At 34.7% G+C, this 23,222-nt stretch overlaps 1 protein-coding gene across 1 annotated transcript in view; it reads left to right on the forward strand.

The window, feature by feature from the left end:
* LOC127957622 (TNF receptor-associated factor 2-like) overlaps positions 1 to 22,981 on the forward strand; it is a 33,939-nt gene extending 10,958 nt beyond the window's left edge. Inside the window, exons 5-10 of the mRNA XM_052556246.1 lie at positions 1,718 to 1,792; positions 1,988 to 2,062; positions 4,608 to 4,961; positions 11,917 to 12,094; positions 13,317 to 13,465; positions 21,351 to 22,981. Coding sequence (XP_052412206.1) covers positions 1,718 to 1,792; positions 1,988 to 2,062; positions 4,608 to 4,961; positions 11,917 to 12,094; positions 13,317 to 13,465; positions 21,351 to 21,569 — 1,050 coding nt within the window. The 3' untranslated portion in view covers positions 21,570 to 22,981. The remainder of the gene's footprint in view (positions 1 to 1,717; positions 1,793 to 1,987; positions 2,063 to 4,607; positions 4,962 to 11,916; positions 12,095 to 13,316; positions 13,466 to 21,350) is intronic.
* Positions 22,982 to 23,222: the final 241 nt, after the last annotated feature.

A 23,222-nucleotide genomic window follows, 5' to 3' on the forward strand; every position in this document is an offset into this window, starting at 1 on the left:
AGGGGGGGTGAAATGCCCGTTTTCACTCAATATCCTGTTAATCTTAAGTACCTATAGAGTAGTACTGCATCCTTCATAACTCCAAAAAGTCTTTAGTTTTATTATATTCATAAGAGAAAGATAGTCTGTACCGATTTTTCCCGGAAAAACACGACCGACTGAAGGCGTGGCGTGTGGGCGGAGCTAAAGAATCACGAGCGCCAGTAGGTTTTTGCGTTGAGAGCATTTGGAAGCTGTGACATTACCTTGAGGAAAAAACCATCATCCAAAACAAACCATGGCTAACAGTCAGATTCAGCTGTTTATTTATGATCCAGAATCAGATCCCGAGGCTGAAACTGAACGAGAGCAGCAGCAGCAACGACTCGCTCCAAGCGGGGCTGGAACCCGGGTCTCCAATGGGAGGCGGACGCAAAAACAAGGAGGCAGAGATATTTTAAGCAGTTTTACTCACCGCATGCGGTTCCAACACACGATCGTGATTGCATCATCCTTAAGAAATAAACGATACACAAATCCGTCGTCAAACTGGGCCTTGTTTGTAAAACAAGCATTTTCGAAATGCAGGGAACAAACACAAACACTTGCACAACTCCGTTGATGCTCTGTAAAAATAAACTCCATCCACTGGTCCCTTAATGCTGTTTTTTCTTTGGTAATCTGTGCAGGGTTGTCTTGCCCTGGCAACCAAAAACACACTCCTTTTGTGACATTTCGCAACACTCTCGCTCTGATCAGTGATTGTCTGTGCTCAGCCTCTCATTGCTCTGCTATACGGGAGCGCGCGCTCTTCCGGCAGACATGCCATCAGGACCCATATAAGGAAATTCCGCTCCATCTAACGTCACACAGAGCCATACTCGAAAAAAACTTTCCGAAACTTGTGACAAACCGGAAGGAGTATTTTTGGAACAGAAATACTCCTTCAAACGTACAACTTAATTTTTGAAACTTTGTCCATGTTTAGCATGGGAATCCAACTCTTTAACAGTGTAAAAAACTCAGTATGCATGAAGTAGCATTTCACCCCCCTTTAAAAAAGTGCAATAAGCCACGAAAAAGATTATTCGCGCTATCTGGCAAACAGCTGAATCACATGCACAAAAAGCCACCTCTCAGCATGCGTTCCCGAATTCAGTTCTCTTTAGCGACATATTGCACTTGAATGGCCAGATACATAAAGAAATTTTTTTAAAATATCTGTCTGTTAGTGAGTATTCTTGTAAACATAGTCAGTTGAGGGGATCTGATGTGTAACATTATATTAGGTCTGTGCATTAGGTCTTAATATAATAAACCTGCTGCTATCTGTTTCATTTATGTTTACCAAACAATACAAGAAAAAGAGGGAATCACTTGCTGATCTTGACTGAGTAACTTTCGTAGTTTTAATAATAATCAGTTTAATTATAGTTGAAACACTGATGCTATGCAGTAATTTTACGTTTGAATATTTGGTTTCTTCATCTCTATGTCTATTAAATTGGTTTATTTCTTATATTGTATTTGTTATGGTGTTTGTTATTAACACAGATAAAAATAAATATTTTGTGATTATTAAAATAATAATTATTAATATAAGAATCATAGGAAATGAAAAGGCAAATTAAATGGAAATGAAATCCATAGGGGTTGAAGCACAAAGAGTGAGGAAAATAGTTGTTGATATCATTATCTTTGCTGATTCTCCTTTCTACATTACTTTTTTGTGTCACAGGCACATGATGAAATATGTCAGAAATTCCCCATGCAATGCAAAGACTGTGGTAAAAAGAAAATCCCCAGAGAGAAGGTTGGTCTGCATTTTCAGCCATATATTGTTTATGCTTGAATTACAGTATTTGTCAGTATTAATGTAAATACTCTGTTAAATATATATTAGCCTGTAAATTATATATATTTTTTTTTCACACAGTGCTTCTAATTATTTGTTGTCATAATCATGTGTTGACTTTTTTCCCTCTGATTTTCCCCTCCTTTTTTTCAGTTTCAAGAGCACATCAAGTCTTGTGCAAAGTCTAAGTCAGCATGCCAGTTCAGTGAAATTGGCTGCAGGGCGGTGGTGTGTATTTGTTTCTTATGAATGTAGTTAAGTTCAGAATAAAACTAAGGCAAGAAATTATTGCTCAAAGGTCTACAGAAAGTATTTTATTTCATTTGTGGTGTTTTGTTACTCTCTGTTAGCTGTTCTGAAATGCTTCATAAGTTTCAAAAGCCTTGAAATAATTTGGTCACAATACTTAGAACTATGGCATCTGTTTGTGTCTTTCAGTTCATGCTTTGCTTTCGCATTATTTTTTAGAATAGAACCAAACTAATTAAATAGTCTGGAGTGTGGGTTAGAAAAGTCCTAAACTCAATGACATTGCTAGGTATTAAATGTGTGCATTACCTTAATTTGTACTTGCAAAGTGAATCATTAGGGGAAATACTTTATAGATGAAAAAACTAAGTAAGGTAAGGAACTGGTGTTAGGTAACTTCACAAAAATAAAAATAATAGATTACTTATGTATTTTTTTCAGTTAATATTCAGTTAAGAACTATAGTTTCTCTTTGTAGTGTTTTTTAGGTTTGATAACTTATTTAATCAAATTAAAATTTTAAAGAACTAGTCATTATAGCGGATTACTTTTTTGAGTAACTAAGCCTACCCAACAGTGATTATTATATATTCAAATAGCTTAAGAATTTAATTTAATATGATATTTTTTTTTTATTCTATCGGTTTTCTTTTTATTTATTAAATTTTTTTAAAGCCCATGCTACGTGTACTGTGTTAACCTAACTGAGACTTGTTATAGCACTTATATATCATTGCTCTTTTTGTTGTTTTTGATTGCTTCCACTGTCCTCATTTGCAAGTCGCTTTGGATAAAAGCATCTGCTAAATGAATAAATGTAAATGTAAATAGCTAGAAATATTAGATAATAGCCCCTTTCACATAGTAATACCAGTAAATTGCCATAACATTTTCAGAACGACTTTACTGGTAAATACAAAAATGCACTGTTCACACAGGCAATGATGCTCTCTTTTTTAGGTAAAGTACCATTTATATATCAGTTTCAAATTACAGGTAAATTCTGTGACATCATTAACCAGAAATTACCTCTAAACGGCTTCACCTCCTGGTGTTGTGTTTGTAAACGTGGAGGAATATATGCGGTCAGTGTTTTTGTTGATAATATTTGTCTAACATTCATATTCATGCAGAGCTTTTGGCCCAGAGACATCATATTAGACTGAACTACACAGCACAGAGTAAATACGTCATTTGCATAAGTTTTTTTTTTTTTTCTTTTTTTTTTTTTTCAATGGCTTTGAAATGGTCCAGAGTAGATGTCGGTAATGTTACAACTTCTCATACCGGTAAATTAAAATGAATTTACAGGTGTTTTTGAAAAAGTCCTTGATCTCTTAATGGTAATTTACTGGCTAATGTGTTTGTTATTTGACCAAAGAACTTATTAAACATTACCTAATGATTAACATATAATTATTTATATCATTTTATTATGTAAATGCTTACAAATATCATAAAATGCTAAATTATTATGATCAAGCACTTTCAAAAATCTACAAATTATTTTATCGAAATTTATAAAATGATTACAAGTTTTAATGTACTTTTGAATGCTAAGAAATTTCATTCAACTTCAGTCCACATATTACCTAATGCTCTTTTTTACATTTACAAATGTTGTGAAAAAAATAGCTTAATTAGTTATTTTTTAGTACTTCCAAACTATTAGTTTAAATATAATACTTATAAACTCTTAAAGTCTGTAAATGCCTTATAATGGTTCTTCGTTTGTTGTGTAGACTTCTACTATTTACACATCTTTACAAATCATTTTTTAATAAATATTTTTTATTTTAATGTAAATTATTTATATATTTTTAAATGTTTATAAATGTTTATTAATCATTCAGTGCCTTTATGGGCATTAGACTTTTAGCTGCTGTAACAACATTTGTGTAAAGGGTGGTTATTTAAGTTTACCTAAATGTTTGTTAAAGACATAAATCACATTGTAATTTGAGTGCCTTATGGTTTTTATTGTCTCAGCACTTATATTAGAATCCTACTGTAAAACATTAAACAGAATATTCCTTGAATCGTACATTAACAGAATAACACAAACCAGAAAATTATTGTTCATTTATCAAAAAAATCATTGTTCATTTATAATGTGTTTATATTACATATAAATGAATGTTCCCTTATAGTAATCAGATTGATCCCTGTACACAGTTGACCCCCTAATCAAATCATAAACCTACCCATTCAACCAAACCTGCCTCCAATTCTTACCCAAATCACATCTCAGTAGCAGCAACATTAACAAAAGCTTTTAATTATTATATAGCAACTGTTAAAATCAGTTGATTTTCAAGAAGCATGCTAATAAGCAACTAGTTAATAATGATAATTGTGTGTTAATAGTGTCTTCAATTATGTGTTTAACCCTTTCTTTCACTTGGTAACCACAGGACATTTTTCAACATAAATTAATAAATACTTTTAACATCAAAGAAATGATTTTATATAATTGTATGCAACCCTTTTTAATATGGTGTTAATGTAAGTATTTTTTGTATAGGTTGACAGTGGTAAGCAGCAGGAGCATGAGCAGACCAGCATGACGGAACATTTGCGTCTCATGCTAGCCGTGCTGTCCTCTGTGCGCCAGCGGGCAGAGGGGACAGGAGAGTGGCAGGAAGATTCTGGACTGGGATTGTATCGTGGACCTGAAGATGCATCTCCATTGGGGGCTCATGCTGCTGGCCATAATGCAGGAAGAGGAGGCGGTCCTGGTGTACAGCAGAAAGTCACAGCATTGGAGAACATAGTGTGTGTGTTGAACAGGGAGGTGGAGCGATCGGCCCTCACCCTGGAGGCACTATCCCGTCAACATCGGTTTGACCAGGAAAAGATAGAAAGCTTGTCAAACAAGGTACTACATACACTTTGTACCTAGAAAATAATGCACTTAAATAGTTTATATAAAACGTTTGCTAAGTTGGATTTATAGGATTTTTTTTCTATCGGACAGCAGAGATGGTTTTGATGCTCTGCTTTGTGTCAGAGCATGATGCAAGGCTCTCACCTAACAGGTAACATATTATGACGTATTGACTGATCTTGTTTTATGATAAGCTGCACTCTCAGAAAAAAAGGTACAAAAGCGTCTCTGGGGTTGTACCTTTACAAAAGGTACACTTTTGTACCTTTTAGCTACTAATATGTTCACTTTAGGTACTTGTATCTTTAAAGTACCAATATGTACTGTTTAGGTACAAAGGTGTGCCTTTTGAAAAGGTACCTCCCCAGTTACAACTTTTGTACCTTTTTTTTTTCTCTGAGAGTGTGGTGTAACATTTCACTTCAGGGGATAGTTTACACAAATTTGTCTGTCATTTTTTACTCTACCCCATGTAGTATGAAACCATGTACACTTTAACTTTCAGTAATAATAAAAGTGAAAGGGGGCAGATCTCCAAAAATAACAGAGCAACATACAGTGATAAGTGTTCTTTACAACTTCTGAAACTATGATATGAGTAATAGTGGAGCGGCTAAGTGCTTATGTTTGGCAGAATCGTTCAGTTTATGATACAAGCATGAAAATTGGCATGAGCAGTCTCCATGGGTCACTTGACAAGAAAATTGTCCGAGCCACTTGAAATTTCAAGATGGCGCCCATTTGTCAAGATGGCTGACACCTTAGTGGAGCAGTTAAGTGATATAGTACTGGTTTATTTGTTGATACAAGCATGAAAATTGGCATGGGCAGTCTCTTTGGGTCACTTGACAATAAGCCACCTACAGCTACTTGAAATTCCAAGATGGCGGCCATTTTTCAAGATTACCACCACCTAAATGGAGCAGTTAAGCAATATAATTGTTTAGTTAGTGACATAAGCATGCAAATTGGTATGAGCAGTCTCTAAGGGTTGCTTGACAAGAAAACACTCTTAACCACTTGAAATTTCTATTTTCAAGATGGCCGACCCCTGGATCCTCAAAAGATCAATTTTCCAATAGAAATGTATTGTTTTTTTGTTTTTTCATTAAAGCTGCAGTAGGTGACTTTTGTAAATATATTTTTTTACATATTTGTTAATCCTGTCATTATGTCCTAACAGTAGAATATGAGACAGATAATCTGTGAAAAAAATCAAGCTCCTCTGGCTCCTTCCAGTGGTCCCATTGCCATTTGCAGTTACTGACCGCTCCCGGTAAGAAATCAACCAATCAGAGCTGCGTTCCGTAACTTTGTTTGTGTTCAAAATGTAGAAAAATGTATATAATAAGCGAGTACACCATGAATCCATTTTCCAAACTGTGTTTTTAGCTTGTCCTGAATCACTAGGGTGCACCTATAATAAGTGTTTATATTCGGACTATTTTAGATTGCTTCTGGGGTACCGCGGCGGAGTAACCCAGTACCTTTGTGATTCTTCATAGACATAAACAGAGAGAAGTAGTTCCGGCTACGATGTTCTTCCGCAAGACACAAGCAGTTCTGTTTATTAACCGCTAGAGTGTCAAAAGTTCCCTACCGCAGCTTTAAGGATGATATGGTGTCATTTTATTTTATATTATACTAAAGAACAACTTTTAATGCATCAAAATACAGTTGTGTTAATTTGTTGATTATAGATAGATTATACAAGAGTGAATATCTGCACTACCAGGGCACACTGGTGATATATCACTGCTGTTAAACTCAGAGTGGGGTTCAATGTCAGCTAATTGTAAAGTTAGTATCCCAAATGCAGTCTTATCTACCCCAAAACAGTTAGATAGCTGCACCTGAATTGACAGGTTTTGCCAGCGCGGGAGAGCCGAGCCAAGGTTAATGGGGTTTTAGTTAACCAGATGGTGGACAGGTCGCACGGGATATAAATGGCATTGGATGAACGATCGGACTAAGAGTAGGGTTATAAGGCATGAACTTAGTTGTATCCCATACAACAAAGTGCTTCGTAAAAGGTGGTAAAAGGATAAACCCTCTGCCTCTGCCTATACATTTGCTGCTGACATGGCAGAAGCCATCATAACAGTTGAGAAAACTAACTGGGACAGATGTTTCATTTGTCAGCAGGACACCAAGGAAAAACTCATTCATCCAAGTTTATTCAACAGAGAGCACGATCATACTCGTATACACTCACTTACACTTCATCTACAGCGATATCATTGACTTGATTGAAAATAAAAACAGACACTATTTCAACTGAACAGAGATGACATAACTGAATTCAATGATGAACTGCCTTTAACTATCATTTTGCATTATTGAGACACTGTTTTCCAAATGAATGTTGTTCAGTGCTTTGGCGCAATGTATTTTGTTTAAAGCACTATATAAATAAAGGTGATTGATTGATTGATACTGATTATGATACCACTGCAAGAAATTTTCCATTATTTCATAAGATCAATGCTCTGCCAATCTTACTTAGTCCAACCCGACTAGATGAAGGTGATGACATAGAAAACACATTGACAAGAAACGGAGCAGAATATCATTCTCTTTGAAGAGATTTGTTGTGCTAATGCAGGGGTAGGCAATATGGTCCTAGAGAGCCGCAGACCTACAGAGTTCAGCTTCAACCCTAATCAAACACACCTGAACAAGCTCATCAATCCATTCAGGATTACTAAGGTACAGGCAGGTGAGTTTTTTTTCAGGGTTGGAGCTGAACTGTGCAGGACTGTGGCTCTCTAGGACCGAACTTGCCTACCCCTGTGATAATGTATGACAGGTCCAGCGATGTCACCACTGTGAATGAGGCCAGGCTTGATCTCTTTGCCAGAAAGCAAAGACAATATGACTTTGTCCCACCAACTCAAGCAGCACTCAAAGAGTATGCCAAACATGCTTCTTAGATGGGTGGATACGTGTGCATTGAAGTGACATCCACAAATGCCGAGCCTTTCCGACTGGGGATGGGTTAAAAAGGACGAAGAGTGGAAAGGCTTCTGGACTCCACTTCCACCTGCTGTTGGGAATTGACCAAATGTGGGTGCAACAAGGCATGTACTGGAAGGTTCAAGTGCTTCAGATATGGACTCAGTTGCACATGCCTATGTAGTTGCCCCTGCTAGAACCTACTGTATTTGCATGTTTCTTTTCCCAGTGTAAGTCCTCTATGTTTTCTGGTGTAGGCCTATGGCTCGGCTTCCCCTCGCCACATCGGCGCATCATGTTTTATTTTGTCATCAGACTATAACTGTGACATTTTCAGTTTAGTTCATTAGTATTGTTTGAGATACTTTCTGTTTGCCATGGTTCCATGGCTGTGTCAGCCAGAGTTGCTGTTGCCTCTGGATCTTTTCTTATTGACATTCAGTATTAGTCATTGCTCACTTTTTTGTTTGGTGCACTGTCCATTCAGCACCACAACTGTTTATTAATCTTATTTTTGTTTCCCCACCTCTCAGTATTAATTTGACTAACTGACTTGAATTTAATAACTGTTAGTTTAAAAAAAAAATCCCTTGTGACTGTTACCTTGTTGTGGTAAGGGAGCTTGTGTACCTCAGTGAACCCTGAGAACTATGCCGGTGGGAGGCAACTTCTGACAGGCTTTACCAAACTGGACAGATCATGGGTGAGAAGTCAGACAAAACACAGTCAAACTACCTCTCTTGACAGAGTCTTTTGAGGAACCCAATAGATTTCTATGAGAAAATGTATAATTTAAAGATCCCTATGGCGGGCGGTAGTAATCCAGAAAAATTGCCGCCATCTTGAAATTTTATGTTGCTGTGGGCGGTTTCTTGTCAAATGACCCTTTGAGACAGCTCATGACAATTTTCATGCTTGTATCACCAACTAAATGATTTCTTAAGCCTAATTGCTCCACTAAGGTGGTGGCCATCTTGAAAAAGGGCCGCCATCTTGAAATTTCAAGTGGCTCTGACAATTTTCTTGTCAATTGACCCATGGAGACTGCTCATGCCAATTTTCACGCTTGTATCATAAACTGATGGATTATATCACTTAATAGATTTTCAGTGAATAATTTCAATTTAAGTCATTTTAAATGCCTTGTTTTTTTATTTTTTTTTATTTTTATAAATCTTATTATATTCAATATTATTCATTATATGAATATTCAAACATCCCTTTTAGATAAATGTGCAACAGATGCACCTAAAAAGTGCATATTGGTGCCTTAGATTATTAATATGTATCCTTAAGGTACTACTATGAAACTTTTACAGGTAAAAAGCTGAAAAAAAAATTGTTTCTTTATGCTTTATACTATATTCCTAGTGGTATTTTTCCCTTAAGCGTCGGTGTGTTACATTTGGGTGGGACACAGTTCTGCATTTTCCATGGAAAGAACGAAGTCATACAGGTTTGAAACAGCAAGGAGGTGTGTAAACAGTGTAAAACATCCTTCTGATTTAATAGCTTTGAAAGTCAGTTTGTATTAAATAAATAAATAAAAAAGCTGCTATAAAGAGTTGTTAGCAAGACTTGCTTTGATTTGTGAAACAGAAGCACGTTTTTCCTCCTCCAGCAGAAGAGCCTCCGCTGTCTCTGCCATGAGTCTTCATTCACATGGGATTTTAAGTCGAGACCATTCAAGACTTTCTAATAACTCATCAGTTAATTGAGTTAAAAGAGTTGATTAAAATGAAAATTCTGACAATTAAATGGTGACAGAAATCATCCATTAAAGGAATAGTTCATTAAACAATTCAAATTTCTGAAAATTGACTCCCGATTAGGCCATCCAAGTTATAGAAGTTTTTGTTTCTTCATCGGAACAGATTTTGCGAAATTTAGCTTTACATTACTTGTTCACGAATGGGTGGATCCTTTGCAGTGAATGGGTGAATAAGAGTCCAAATGACCACAAGTCATCCAGTCAATCAGTTATTGTCCTACCCATACCACAAAATGTAATGTGAAGGGCTGCTTGTTTATAAGAAACAAATCTGTAACTGTAAGAAACAAATTCCCTGTTGTCCTCTCACATCAAAATCCACAGACATACTTATTTAGAACTTTTTTTTGATTGTAAATTTCCCGATATAGAAGAGATGACTTGTTCACAATAAAAATAATAACGTGTCTAGAATATACTCGTATTTTAGCCAAAGTAATGGTTTAAAGTTGAAAACATCTTGGTGATCAATTTAATTTGGTGATTATTACAATGGTAATAATTGTAGAATCAGACGGCACTGAGCAAAAGATAATTTGTCGATACCAGTTTCACAAACTTTCTTAAAGGAGTCATATGATGCTTTTTTAAAGATCATTATTTTGTGTATTTGGTGTAACAGAATATGTTGACGCTTTAATGTTCAAAAAACATATTTTTTCTCTATGCCCAGCTTCTCTCAAACATGTAGTTTTCTACAAAGCCTCTCCTTACGACAAGCGCAATCTGCTCTGATTGGCCAACTGACTCATTGCATTGTGCATTGTGCAGTGCATTGTGACTGGTCGAACACCTCAAGCACTCGTCGGAAATGTAACTCCCCTTTCCATAATCGCAAGCTTCTCCTTTCAGAATAAATATAATGACAGTTAATAATGTCCTTAGTTTTACTATCAGTTCAAGCTTGAAAGGGGAACCGAGTCGCGTGACAGACACAGTGATGAAGCTTGTATGTGTTTGCAGTACACAAGCCACACGAGGTTAAGACAGCTGACTCCACTGCGTGACCCTTTCTCTCTCTCACACACACACGCGTGCACATAAACGCAACGTGCAAAACTCCATATAAACATTCAATAACAGATACTTAAACTAATAACAAAACATACTTAGAGTAGGTGATTAAGAAATGCCAGATTGCCTTAGCAAAGTCAGAATTACCTCCTCTCCTTTTTTTCACAAAACGATTGTCCATAAAATGCGTTGGTGTTCTGTTGTAAGTAATCTTAGGGTGCTTTCAGACTTGGTTCACTTGCCTGGTCCGAACCCGAGTTCGGTTGCTCCCCCTCCCCCTGCCCCCGCTGGACTTTGTTCATATTATAATATTTAAGTCCGAACATTACTCTCTGCACTTTTATGTATTACGTTTTTGAACTGTTCGTTTCGTTTATAAAGCTTCGGTACATAACGGCGCTTGCGTCTGTCTTACGAATGTACTGAAAATGCTCTAAAGAACGTTGAAGATGAACACAAATGAGATGTACAGCTCTCTGCTTGCAGCGCATCAGTCACACTCATCAGGAAAGTGAGTGAAACACACACACAAACACATTTTCATCAAATAATTTGTCATTAAACGCGGTTCACTTCCGTGATTTGGTACGATTGCATTCACATAAGCAGCGAACCGTACCAGAGTTCACATGAAGCGTTCCCACAGACCATCCGAGTATGGAAGACAGTGTTCACATTATCCAAACTAACTTAACTCTGACGTCAATCAAACCCGGGTGCGCACCAAAAGTGCTAGTGTGAAAGCACCCTTAAAGATTCCTTACTGCATCTACAGTACTTTCGGAAGGCCAAATCAAGTGCTTTTACTATCGCCTAGATAACACACAGCATCTCCCTGACATGGCTGCTTTAACACTTACTGCAGTTACTGAAACCACGCCTTCTTTCTTTGTGTGAACAATTGGGCAGCATTAAGCAAATATTTCCATATCGTGACGTAGACATGTGGGGGCGTGTCTTGGATCTGAGACTTTAGTCTTTGCAACTTTACAGATCTTCTACATGCACCAAGAGCTTGTAACACTCCAAAGAGAAAGGAAAAATTTTAATTGCATTATATGACCCCTTTAAATCTAAAACACACAGCATAAAGGATTGTGTATATATTTCCTTTAAATGCAAGTATCTAACTACATTATTACAACAACATTTCTGTTTGGCAGTTTCTTAACCATGTTTCTCATTTGTGTTTGGTGACTCTTAAAGGTGCGACAGCTAGAACGGACTTTAACCATGCGAGATCTGCAGTTAGCAGAATCTGAACAGTCCTTGCGGGAGCTGCAGTTTTGTACATACGATGGAGTTTTCATTTGGAAAATTGCAGACTTCTCTCGTCGCAGACAAGACGCAGTGGGGGGCCGGGCACCTGCCATGTTCTCACCTGGTAAGGCTAAAATCAAATTAAAGGACTGTTGCAGGTTCAATACAGGGTTAAGCTTGATTGACAACATTTCCTGCCTTTAGTCGATTCTGTTTATTATTGGTATTTTAAAATTTCTATGTGTTATTGTAAATATGTATTTAATTATTTATTTTTATGACCAAAGGAGGATTATATGAAAATAATCGATATAATAATATAATTGTAAAAAAAAATTCAACACTGTTATCACATGCTGATGATTGAATTTATATTTAATTTAATTTGAATTAAGTCAATACAAAATACTTTACATTTTATAAACTGGAAGTACAACGTTTCATTCTGAGGACCTTGACCCTTTGTGGTACAGTGCCTTGAGTTGGAAATTTTTTCAATCTTAAGTGAAGGTTATGTACTTGACTAGTCATGGTCCTTTTATGATATTTGGATTTTCTCTTATTTCCAGAATATCTAACTTTCACTTTTGTAGTGTCATTCAAGAGCCCTGTGGTCTCTAAATAATCTGACATTTACTGAAAAACATAAACGACACAAGTTGGGTTTTTTTTATATTATGACATTACATGAGAGTTTCCAGAATAATACTAAGCAGCACATCACTATTTCAACATAGATAAGAATATAATTTGTTAATTGAGCCTCAAATCAGCATACAATTATAATTTCTGAAGGGTCTTGTGACACTGAAGACTGGAGAAATGGCTGCTGAAAATTCAGCTTTGCCATCAAAAATAAATTACATTTTAATATTTCAAAATATAAACCACTATTTTAAGTTTTAGTAATGTTTTACATTATTATTGTTTCAAGTAGATTTTCGAGAATATTACCCAACTCAGCTTTTCAATGTGTGTGTGTGTATATAAACTTGATAAATTGATATAAGTGATATAATTATACCACTTAAATAATTTCAATTTTATAAAACCATTTAATTAATCTTGGTGTATTTTATATTATTTTTGTGCTATATCATTATTTTTTATATATTTAACCATGTAAAAACTCAATGTTTTTTGTCTTTTTTGTCAAAGTAAAGTTCAGTGCATTAAAACTAAGTAATAATCTGAGAAACAGTTTTAAATATTTGGGAGTCTTTGAGTTGCAGGGAATGATTTCTTCACATTCAGTGTTCAAAGCTGATTTTAGTAGCATATTAGCATTTTAGTCAACCTTAGTAATATTTTGTCCATGCTTTTACCATTTTCCTTTTTTTTTCTAGCGTTCTACTCCAGTAAATATGGGTATAAGATGTGTCTGAGACTTTACCTGAATGGTGACGGCACAGGCCGGGGCACTCATCTGTCTCTATTTTTTGTGGTCATGAGGGGCAAATATGATGCCTTGCTGAAGTGGCCCTTTAGCCAGAAGGTAAATGATCAGCTATTATTTTACTTTCTCTTTTGGGCTTTTACTGACTCTTTCCTTTTCTTCTTTTATTTAGTGATGTGATACAGACTAAAGCATTACAGTACCACTTGTGTAGTTTGGATGCAGAGTTATAGACTTTTATAGCAGGGACTGAATGTTGTAGCTATTCTATTGTACTCTACACTTTATATAAATATATTTTATTGAATATTACATGTACAACAGACTATGGAGAATTAAGGTGGTGGAGGTTGTTTTACACTAAGTAGACATCGAAAACGCCTCTTTTACCGCCGCGGGTACCGCAGCGGCGGTGGTATAAAGTGCATTTGCAGCTTTTGACTGCTGAGTGGCGCTTTAACCACAAGTTATCAAACAAGCGCATCAAAGCATATTTTCGCAAATAGACTCAGTTTTGCCTTGCTGATGTCTTACATTTGACTGCTTCAGTCACAGAAAATGAAAGAAAAACACTGTGATTTAATATATTTAATATTCACAGATGAAAGTTTTGTATTTGTGAAGTTATGTGCATTTCATAGAACGAGAAAGAGTCTGTGCTTATATTTTCTAAGCTACATGGTATTAAACCATATTTTAGATTGGACACATTTAAAAGGTGTGCAGTATTATTTATATTATATTAATTATGCGTTATATTATTCAAAAGAAATTGTGGTTTAGTTTGCATCCGAGCATTAAAAGTGGTAGCCTATTTTAGGGGGGTAGGCTACATGGATTAATATGCAAAATGTCAATATTTTAATATATTATGCCTACATTTTAATTTATATTTTAAATATAAATATATTTTTTCCTTTAATAAAACAACATGCATTTTTGTTATTCGTTACCTGTTATTTTGACATAACCTATTGTGAAAAAGACATTTGTCTGTAAACTGATTAAGAAATTGTTGCATGTTTAAATGTGAAGCACAGTATAATTTCGTTCCCATTATTTAGGCCTAATTTGCCTAAAACAAGAAACAAATCAAATTAAACCGGCAGGATTAAATCTTTGAAACTCTAAAGAATGAATAAAACGTCCTCATGATTAAACTCAAGTTCTCTCATTATAATCAACAACATTCACACGATGTAAAAAAAAAAAAAAAAAGCTTTAGTAATTGACAACTAAAGGAATTTTAAAGGGAACCTTCTTTAATTTCTTTTAAAGTAGGGTAATATCATTTGGCCTAAAAAAAATCCCAGTTTTATTTTAGAAAAAAAAATCTGATTAATCAATATTCAAATGACAAAGAAATTTTACAAAACAAGTTTTAATATAGTTCTTTATCATTCATTTAGCAGTCAAATTTATTACTGCAACAAAATGATTAAAAAAAAAAATACCAGTACTGTTATTACCTTAATGCTGGAAAGATGCTATTTTTTTTAATACTAGCCCATCATGCATTTAACCATCCACTCAGCTTTAAGAGCTGTTCAGATTAAAACTGGCAGCTCAGCAGTGAGTCAGTGTCAGACGAGGTCCTTTTAAAAGTACGCGGATGGATTTTTGCTATGAACCCCTCTTTAGAACTCCTAGAGAAAAGGGTTGCATAACATAAAGAAGGATACGTGAGACCTAAATGAAGGGCTAGAACATTTATTTAAATAAACAAAACTAAGAAAACACGTATCATAACGGAATAAACACCAAAATACTTCTACAAAAGTTACCAATCTATGATAAACAGAAACGAACAACAAGACACTTCAAAATATGAAAACAACAAAAAACAACCATAAATTCCAATTAAGAAAAACAAGAAAAGAAAAGCAAGCTGTTGGCAGGTGAGTCTCCAATCTCCTCCCTCACACCATCATGCTCCGCTTCAGCGTCCTTAATAGCGTAGTTCACCAACGAGTACAATGAGTCGCAGGTGTACAACGACGGGCAGGTGCACGGGGCAGACCTAGCAATCAAACTCAGATGCAGAAAAAGAAAGAAAAATCAGGACATTGTAGATAAGAAACTCACAAGGCACAAGCCGTAACACTCCCACACTTAAAAGGACGAGGTTCTGAGTGAAGCTTCCTTTCTTGTGATGAATCTCAAGAAAATAACATTGAGCCATTAACGCCCAACGCATCAAACGCTGGTTATGGTTGTACATTTTATTTAAAAAAAAAACAGCGGCTTGTGATCCGTGTAGACTATGACGGGAGTAGAGCTATATCCAACATACATGTCGAAGTGCTGCAAAGCAAGCAACATAGCCAGAGTCGCCTGTTAATATTTTTTCTAGTTTATATTTCCATCTCGTTATGCCTCTGGTTTAGATTTTTTTTTTTTCTTATAGAACTTATTTGTAAATAGAGCAGTCACTGTCTGTGTCTACACCTGACGCGAGAGTTGTCATCTGTGCCCCACAGCAAAAAGTGTGTCTAAACTTGATGACATCACACTATGTCAAATCATCTGAAGGCAGTGTCAGAACATTTCATCATAAACAGAATGAACATCAGTTCACTGATGGGGATTGTGTCCAGTGTATCCATCACTGGGTTCTGCTGTCTTTTGTTGGATCGTTCCACTCGTGTCCGGTGTAAACCTGGCATGCGTTTTTTTATTGTTTTATTTTACAGCCCTGCTTGTTTTAATGTTTTTATTAAATATCTGTATTGACTGCGTGGTCATATTATCGAATTATTTACTGCCTTGCGACCTACAAAGTAAACCTTGGCGAGTTGATGAACGAACATTGCTGCAGGTTGAATTTTGGCGGATGTGCTGTGCTTGTGCAGCCGCGGTCGTTTTAATTTCGTCAGGTGAAACATCTCTCTCACTCGCAGCAGAGTCTATGAGCAGCAACAACTTCCCCTCCATGCGCACTGATACCAGAAACACGCCCCGCCTTCACTCTGTGAATAAAGTATTTCAGTATGTTTGAAATGTTATGTTAAGTGGCTTAAGCTATGTGTAAACGTTTTTCCCTATATCACATGCCAAACTAATAACATTGTAAGAATTACATCTTTAATTGCCGAAAAATTTTGTTTGTGATGAAAATAACATCTTTGTCAGTTATTTTATCTAAACAGGTCGATTAACTTCTTCAAGATTTCAAAATCAGATAGCATGCTGATAATGTAGTAGCACTGTAAGATTACATTTGTTTGAACACATTATTGCGAAAGCGATTGAGTGTGAATCTGTTTAAATCATGCTTTAACCCGAAAATAATCAGTAAAAGAAACAGACAAACTCTTACATTCCGCTCAACTCTTGCAGTCAACCATCAAGCTAAATATGTTGGCTGTTGGCATGAATTTTACTCGTGATAAGAAGCTCATATTCAAGTGTTTGTGAAAAAATTATTAATGTGCATTAATGCAAGGGAGGCGCCATCTCATCACTTAAATTTTTCATGATAATGAATGTATAATTTTTTAATTAACATAACATCGTGGTGTCTCACATAGGTACATTAATAATATATCTACAGAAAGCTTGAAATGTTTTTAAACGAAAAGGAATAGTGTAATGTGTGAATGTTGCATTTCTCTCATCGGAGAGAGCCAGCACTGTGAATATAAGCAAAACAACAGTCCTATATAAACCTGTTCAGCAAATGAAAGCCTCATAAGACACTGTCCATATGAAAGAGCAATTCACACCTTTATCTCGACCCCCACAAGCCATGAAAAACTATCCAAAACCCAACCCCCTCCAGCTGAACAGAATTCGGTCTGTGTTTTGGCTCTGAGGAACAGTGTGTTACTGGGCTGAAACATGCCATGAAACACTCTTTGTATTCATAATTTTCTCGCAGCCCATATTATTATTATTTTCACAAGACCATAATGATAATAACAAATCATCAATTAATAATTAATCATTATTTTATGAAAATCATTGTTATTTGTGATCGTGGATGTTTGCCGAAGGCTTTAAGACCAAGCAGAATCCTCTGTTCCCGCCTTAAAGCGCGCAGGTCTCAGAGGCTTCACTGTCTGCGGTTTGACTTTACTGAATCAGATTGAGGCGAACTTATTGATCATGAGCCCAACATTTAGCAAGGCAGGAAAATTCTAACGGAAGGAAGACGTATATCATTGAGCTAATGCTGTTAAAGAGAGAGAGAGAGAGAGAGAGAGAGAGAGAGAGAGAGAGAAACTAGTCTAGGACTATTCTTAAACTTGGAGCTAATTATATTGAAGTACAAATCCAAACACCAGAAACGTTATGCATTTTATGAATAGTGAAATGTTATGAAAATTATGCATTTTATTTATTCACATGCTCTATGATTGAAATAATATTTTAGTTCACAATTTTAACTTCTGTTGTTTAAAAAAATGCTTAATTGGCTAATGTTTCATAAACCTTCAGTTGTTATGCTCTAAAATCCATGCCATTATTAATTTCACAGTATTTTTACCACCTAAATGACTAATCTTTAAAGTCACAATTCTATAATGGTCAAAATTACTCAGACTACATTATTTTATTATTATTATTATTATTATTTGAATAATTGTAGCTTACATAAATAGGTAAAGCAAAACAAATATTCGGATTGTCCCTTATTTTTTCCCTTGTTTTCCTAAAGAATAAACACGTATTTTTTACAAGAATAAACATGATAACATATTATTAATTAAAAAAATTAAGCAATTAAAACCTTTTTTTAAAACTTGAATTTAAAAACTATTAAACTAACTTTAACTTTTTCTCAAGGAGTTTATAAGTAAAAAAAAAGTTCTAAATGAACTTGTGTTAACAATATAATTAGAACTAACAATATAATTAGATTTTTTTAAATGAACAATTCCTGTATAAAATGGGACAGCAACCTTTATATCAGTGGTTCTCAACCTTTTTTTCCAGCGGACAGCACTATGGTCTAAGCGCAAGTCTACGCATATAATTTACATATTACGTCAGCAATACAAATAATATTATATAATATTATAGCCTAACTATTATGATATATAATCTATTACATTCATTGAAATAAACAATTCTGCTCCCCATAAATAAAACACCTGATGCTGTTGGCAGCTGACCAATTTTGTGAGATTCAGCTTGAAAGGAGTAACACAAAGAAGTTGCGATTGTAATGCCTGTGTTATACTTTCCGCATGAGCAATCCGGATGCGTACACGGCCAGAGCGGACACAGACTTCTTCAATTTATATGGTTGATGATCCGCTCTGCAATTGCCCAGAATTATTGCACATCTGACTGTCTTTATATTCTTTTATTGACGGATTGCACAGGTTTGAGTAGCAATGAGCTTCTTCACTCTGCCTGCACATGTGCAATTTTGCTTTTGAAGCCTACTGACCACGCGCACCTGTCCGCGCGGTCGTCTGCTCAGAGCCACGGCACACACTCTCCAATGACGATTTTTACGTCACGCCTACATAGCGGTCCATAGCGGACTCGCGGACGCAGAAAGTTTGACAGAGGCTTTAAGATGCATGCTTGCATGACCTGACGCGCAACATTTCAGAAAATGTGCGGTCACAAATGTAGCCTATTTTGATCCAAATATGGAAAGCAAAAAATTGAATTTAATAATATGAGGTTCTCTCTTGAGATATTTTGACACATTTCTTCAATTAGCCTAAGGATTGTTACATAGTGTATGGTGTTTCCATTTATCTGAACTTCAAGTGAGTTGCGGGGCAAAAAAAAAAAAAAAATCCAGCACTTCTCCTTCAATAGGCTACGGATACTGCGACTAGTCACAGTTTGTACATGTTCATTCGCTGGCATTTTTTGAATTTCTTTTTTTTTTTTCTCCCTTAAAAAACTAATTTGTCCATTCTGATGCGCAATTTTACCTTAAAGGCAATTTACCTAATGGCTGTTGATGACTATTTGAATTGAATTCTGCCCAAGTGCGCGCTTGTATGTATTCGTTAAATGCTAATGCCAGTGCTCGTCTGAAAATAATATATGAAGAAAAAAAATCACATAAAAACATTAGGATATAGCTTATATTTCATTTGTAGCATAATTTATTTTTAATTGATGTAAACAAATTACAAATTACAAGTTTTTTTTAATTTTTTTATTCAGCATGTGGTGCAGGCCGCATTTGAATTCATGACTGGCCGCGGGTTGAGAACCACTGCTTTATATCAAACATTTTTAAATCGTCCACAGCTGAGCTTTGCTGGAGGCTGATCTGCGCCAGATCGCGTGAAGTGAATGTAATGAACATTAATGAGTCATTTTCAGATGCAATGAAAAAAAAAAAAACATGGATAACCTAGATTAGTCCCAGGCTCTTTTCTGAAGTAAAATAATTATAATTACTGTTAACCAAGAGTAACGGATTAATCGCCTATTTTCATTTGCTGAATGTTTTCTTTATTTTTTTTTTTTTTAAACAAGCTAAAAAATAAATTAAGTTTGTCAGAGGAAAAAAATATATGAGTCTTGTATAGGTTTCATTTTAACGGATCAATCACCTATTTTCGTTTGCTGCATGTTTTTTTTTTAAACGCTAAAAAATAAATCTGAGTTTGTGAGAGGAAAAAAATAGGCTATTAGAAAATATTTTACAACAAATCCTTTAAATTTAACAAATTTATCAGAACAAAACAATAATTAAAAATATATTATTCTAGTGGATAAATATATTGCAGTATATAATAATATAGGCTTAGTAATAAATAATAATAATAATAATAATAATAATAATAATTTAAAGCTAAGCATAAGGTAAGCTTGGGCTTTCTCAATCGGGAGAAATCAAACGTTTCCATATTTGTGATGTTGCCCATTTGAAGCTTAACTATTATATGTGAGGTAAATAGGCTGTGTGCGTTTCAGTATTGATGAAAAAAAAAAATCATAATTAACAATATGTCAAAGTGCTCACGCCGAATGTCTGGTGAACGACTGCTGTTACCAGTGAATATGTGCGCGAGGCACCAGCACAATCAAACAGCTGAAACAAATAATACTTAATTTTTGGTCACACATAAGGCATAATTCAAAAATGCTGGTAGTTTGAAAAATCAAGAATAATAACAGAGTTAATACCAATTATTGCTAAATGCTGGACCGTTCCCATTTCGCTCTGCATTTGGAACCTGAAGATTTTTTTAAACCAAGAATGAATCGAAATGAAAATGAAATGAAAACATTTAGCTTATATTATATATATATATATATATATATATATATATATATATATATATATATATATATATATATATATGTATATGTATATGTATATATGTATATATGTATATATATATATATATATATATATATATATATATATGCCTTATATTTATTTACTGTTTAATAAAAATAGCATGCATATGATCCTTTGTGTTAAGGTCTTCTTTTAATTCTTGTTTAGTAGACTGTAGTCTAAGACTATCCTACATTTTAAAAATTAACAAATTGTAAAAAAAATATATATATATATATTTTAAATGTTACAATGTTATATCATAATGTTATTGTTGTTTTACTTCCTTCTTTTATCTCATTTTTCAATTACATTCATTTTTCGCAATCTTTCCCTTTGCGCCACCTGGCGGTAGTTTCGCAAATGATTTTAACACGCGACTGAATTACAGTTACCACCGCTGGCCACCTACTTTAAGTAAGGCTTAGTATTCTGGGTTACCACATTTACTACATGTATTTAATATAACTACATGCTCTTGCTATAGGGTTAATGCTATGGGTAGGGTTTGGTTTTTGGTTAACTACATTTATAATTGTGCTTAATTTACCATTATTTTTTAAGTATGTGAAGTGTCACACCACATACATAAGCATATTTTTTTCTGCCACATGTACAGCCGGCATAGCAGGAGCAAAGCAGAAGTGGGAGTGCTGTGATCGTCTTTGACATTATATGGCTTGTAGTTCCTGTCACTCTCCTGTTCTTTCCTTCCAGGTGACATTGATGTTGTTGGACCAGAACAACAGAGAGCACATCATTGATGCCTTTAGGCCTGACGTGAGCTCCACATCCTTCCAGAGACCCATCAGTGAGATGAACATAGCCAGTGGTTGTCCTCTCTTCTGCCCTCTAGCCAAGCTGGCAGGCAAAAGCTCATATCTGAGAGATGACACCATATTTATTAAAGCCATAGTTGACCTCACTGGCTTATAAAGCTCTGGAATTACTCATAATAATAATAATTTATGATATTATTATTATTATTATTAATAATATTATTATTATTATTATTATTATTATTATTATTATTATTATTATATCTCAGCTGCGGAAGCCAAACAATTTTAAGTATTAGATAAATTATAACATTATATTTATATATTGATTTATTTGGAGAAATATAAACTCAATTATAGCAATATTAATATGTGCATGTATGGAGTGGATGTGCTCAGACTTCCACTCCTGTAATTGCACTATTTTGGTATAACTCAATGTTTAAAACACAATATATATTTATTATAATACATATTTATATAATACACATTAGTACACATTATATTTGAATAATTTAACAATACCTACATTTAGTATTGTATACAATACAAAAATATAACTTATGTTACGTGACCTTAAGGTTTGGCAGTTTTATGCATTTACTGTACTTGTAGCAGTATTTATCATGCTGTTAAATATGGGATTTCATCAGGATGCTAAATACATCTTTGAGCACATTTAGAGGCTTGAACACTTTTGCTAGAAGTATAGTGTAAGTATATAAATAGCTATCTAAGTCACCAGAACCTGTGAAACCTATTAGAAACGCTGTGTAAATCAATCAGCTTATAGGAATGAATTATTGTGTTGATTGTTCTTTTAAACAAGCTCTTGGATACAGCATGTGCACAAGGCTGCAATATTTACAAGACCGAAACCTTAGCAGGACTGAAAATAAATCTCGATTAACCAGTGCTTCGATTCACTTAATAACTGGCCCATTTGTAAACATCATCTGATCTTGGGTCCGGCTTTTTGTTTGGGCTTGAGCATTAAATGGCTTCATGGTTTAAGAGATATAGATGTTTAATTCGCTTCAAACCCTTATAAAAGGTACCAGAATTTTTCTGTAACATCATTATACACTAGGTTAGCATGTCTTATGATTCAAAGGGTGAATTAGATGCAGTATAAATCCTGCTGCTGGTAGATAACACTCCAAATAATTGTTACTTTTAATATTGGAAACATAGTTGTTTTGGTGGAAAAGAGGAAAAAGAAAAATGTGAGAAAAAAAATCTGATAAATATGTTACACTTTTTAAAATCAAATTATTTACTATTCAGCTGTCATGTATTGATTTGTTTTTTATCTATCAATTATATAGCAAATCCTTAAAGTGAGTATTTTTAGTATTTGTTTAGATATCAATGTTTTATTAGCATGAATTTACACCGTACTAGCGAGCTGTAATACAATGTGTGGCAAAATTGCTTGTTTCTTTTCCTGTCATATGAACAGTGTCGTGTTCAGTATCTAATGACTCTTATATATTCAGTGGTGTCTATGATTTGTTTGAAATGCTATATATCAATTTGTAACATCAATAAACTGCTTATGATATGTTCTCTAAAGAGTTATGAATATTTTATCCAGTCCTAGTCTTGAGTAAAAAATTTAGGACATGGCAATGCTACGTAATTCACACTGAATCTGGTAAAAGAAAAACTTTTTGGGTATCAGGTCCATTAAAAATAAAACAACTGATTTTCTCTCAACTACAGAGACAAATGCTCCAACTACATTATTACAAGGAGATCGAATTGAAATAACTTGATGTGCATGAATAAAATCTTAAGGAACCAAAAT

The sequence above is a fragment of the Carassius gibelio genome, chromosome B5, assembly GCF_023724105.1.
Source record: "Carassius gibelio isolate Cgi1373 ecotype wild population from Czech Republic chromosome B5, carGib1.2-hapl.c, whole genome shotgun sequence".
Lineage (NCBI taxonomy): Eukaryota > Metazoa > Chordata > Actinopteri > Cypriniformes > Cyprinidae > Carassius > Carassius gibelio.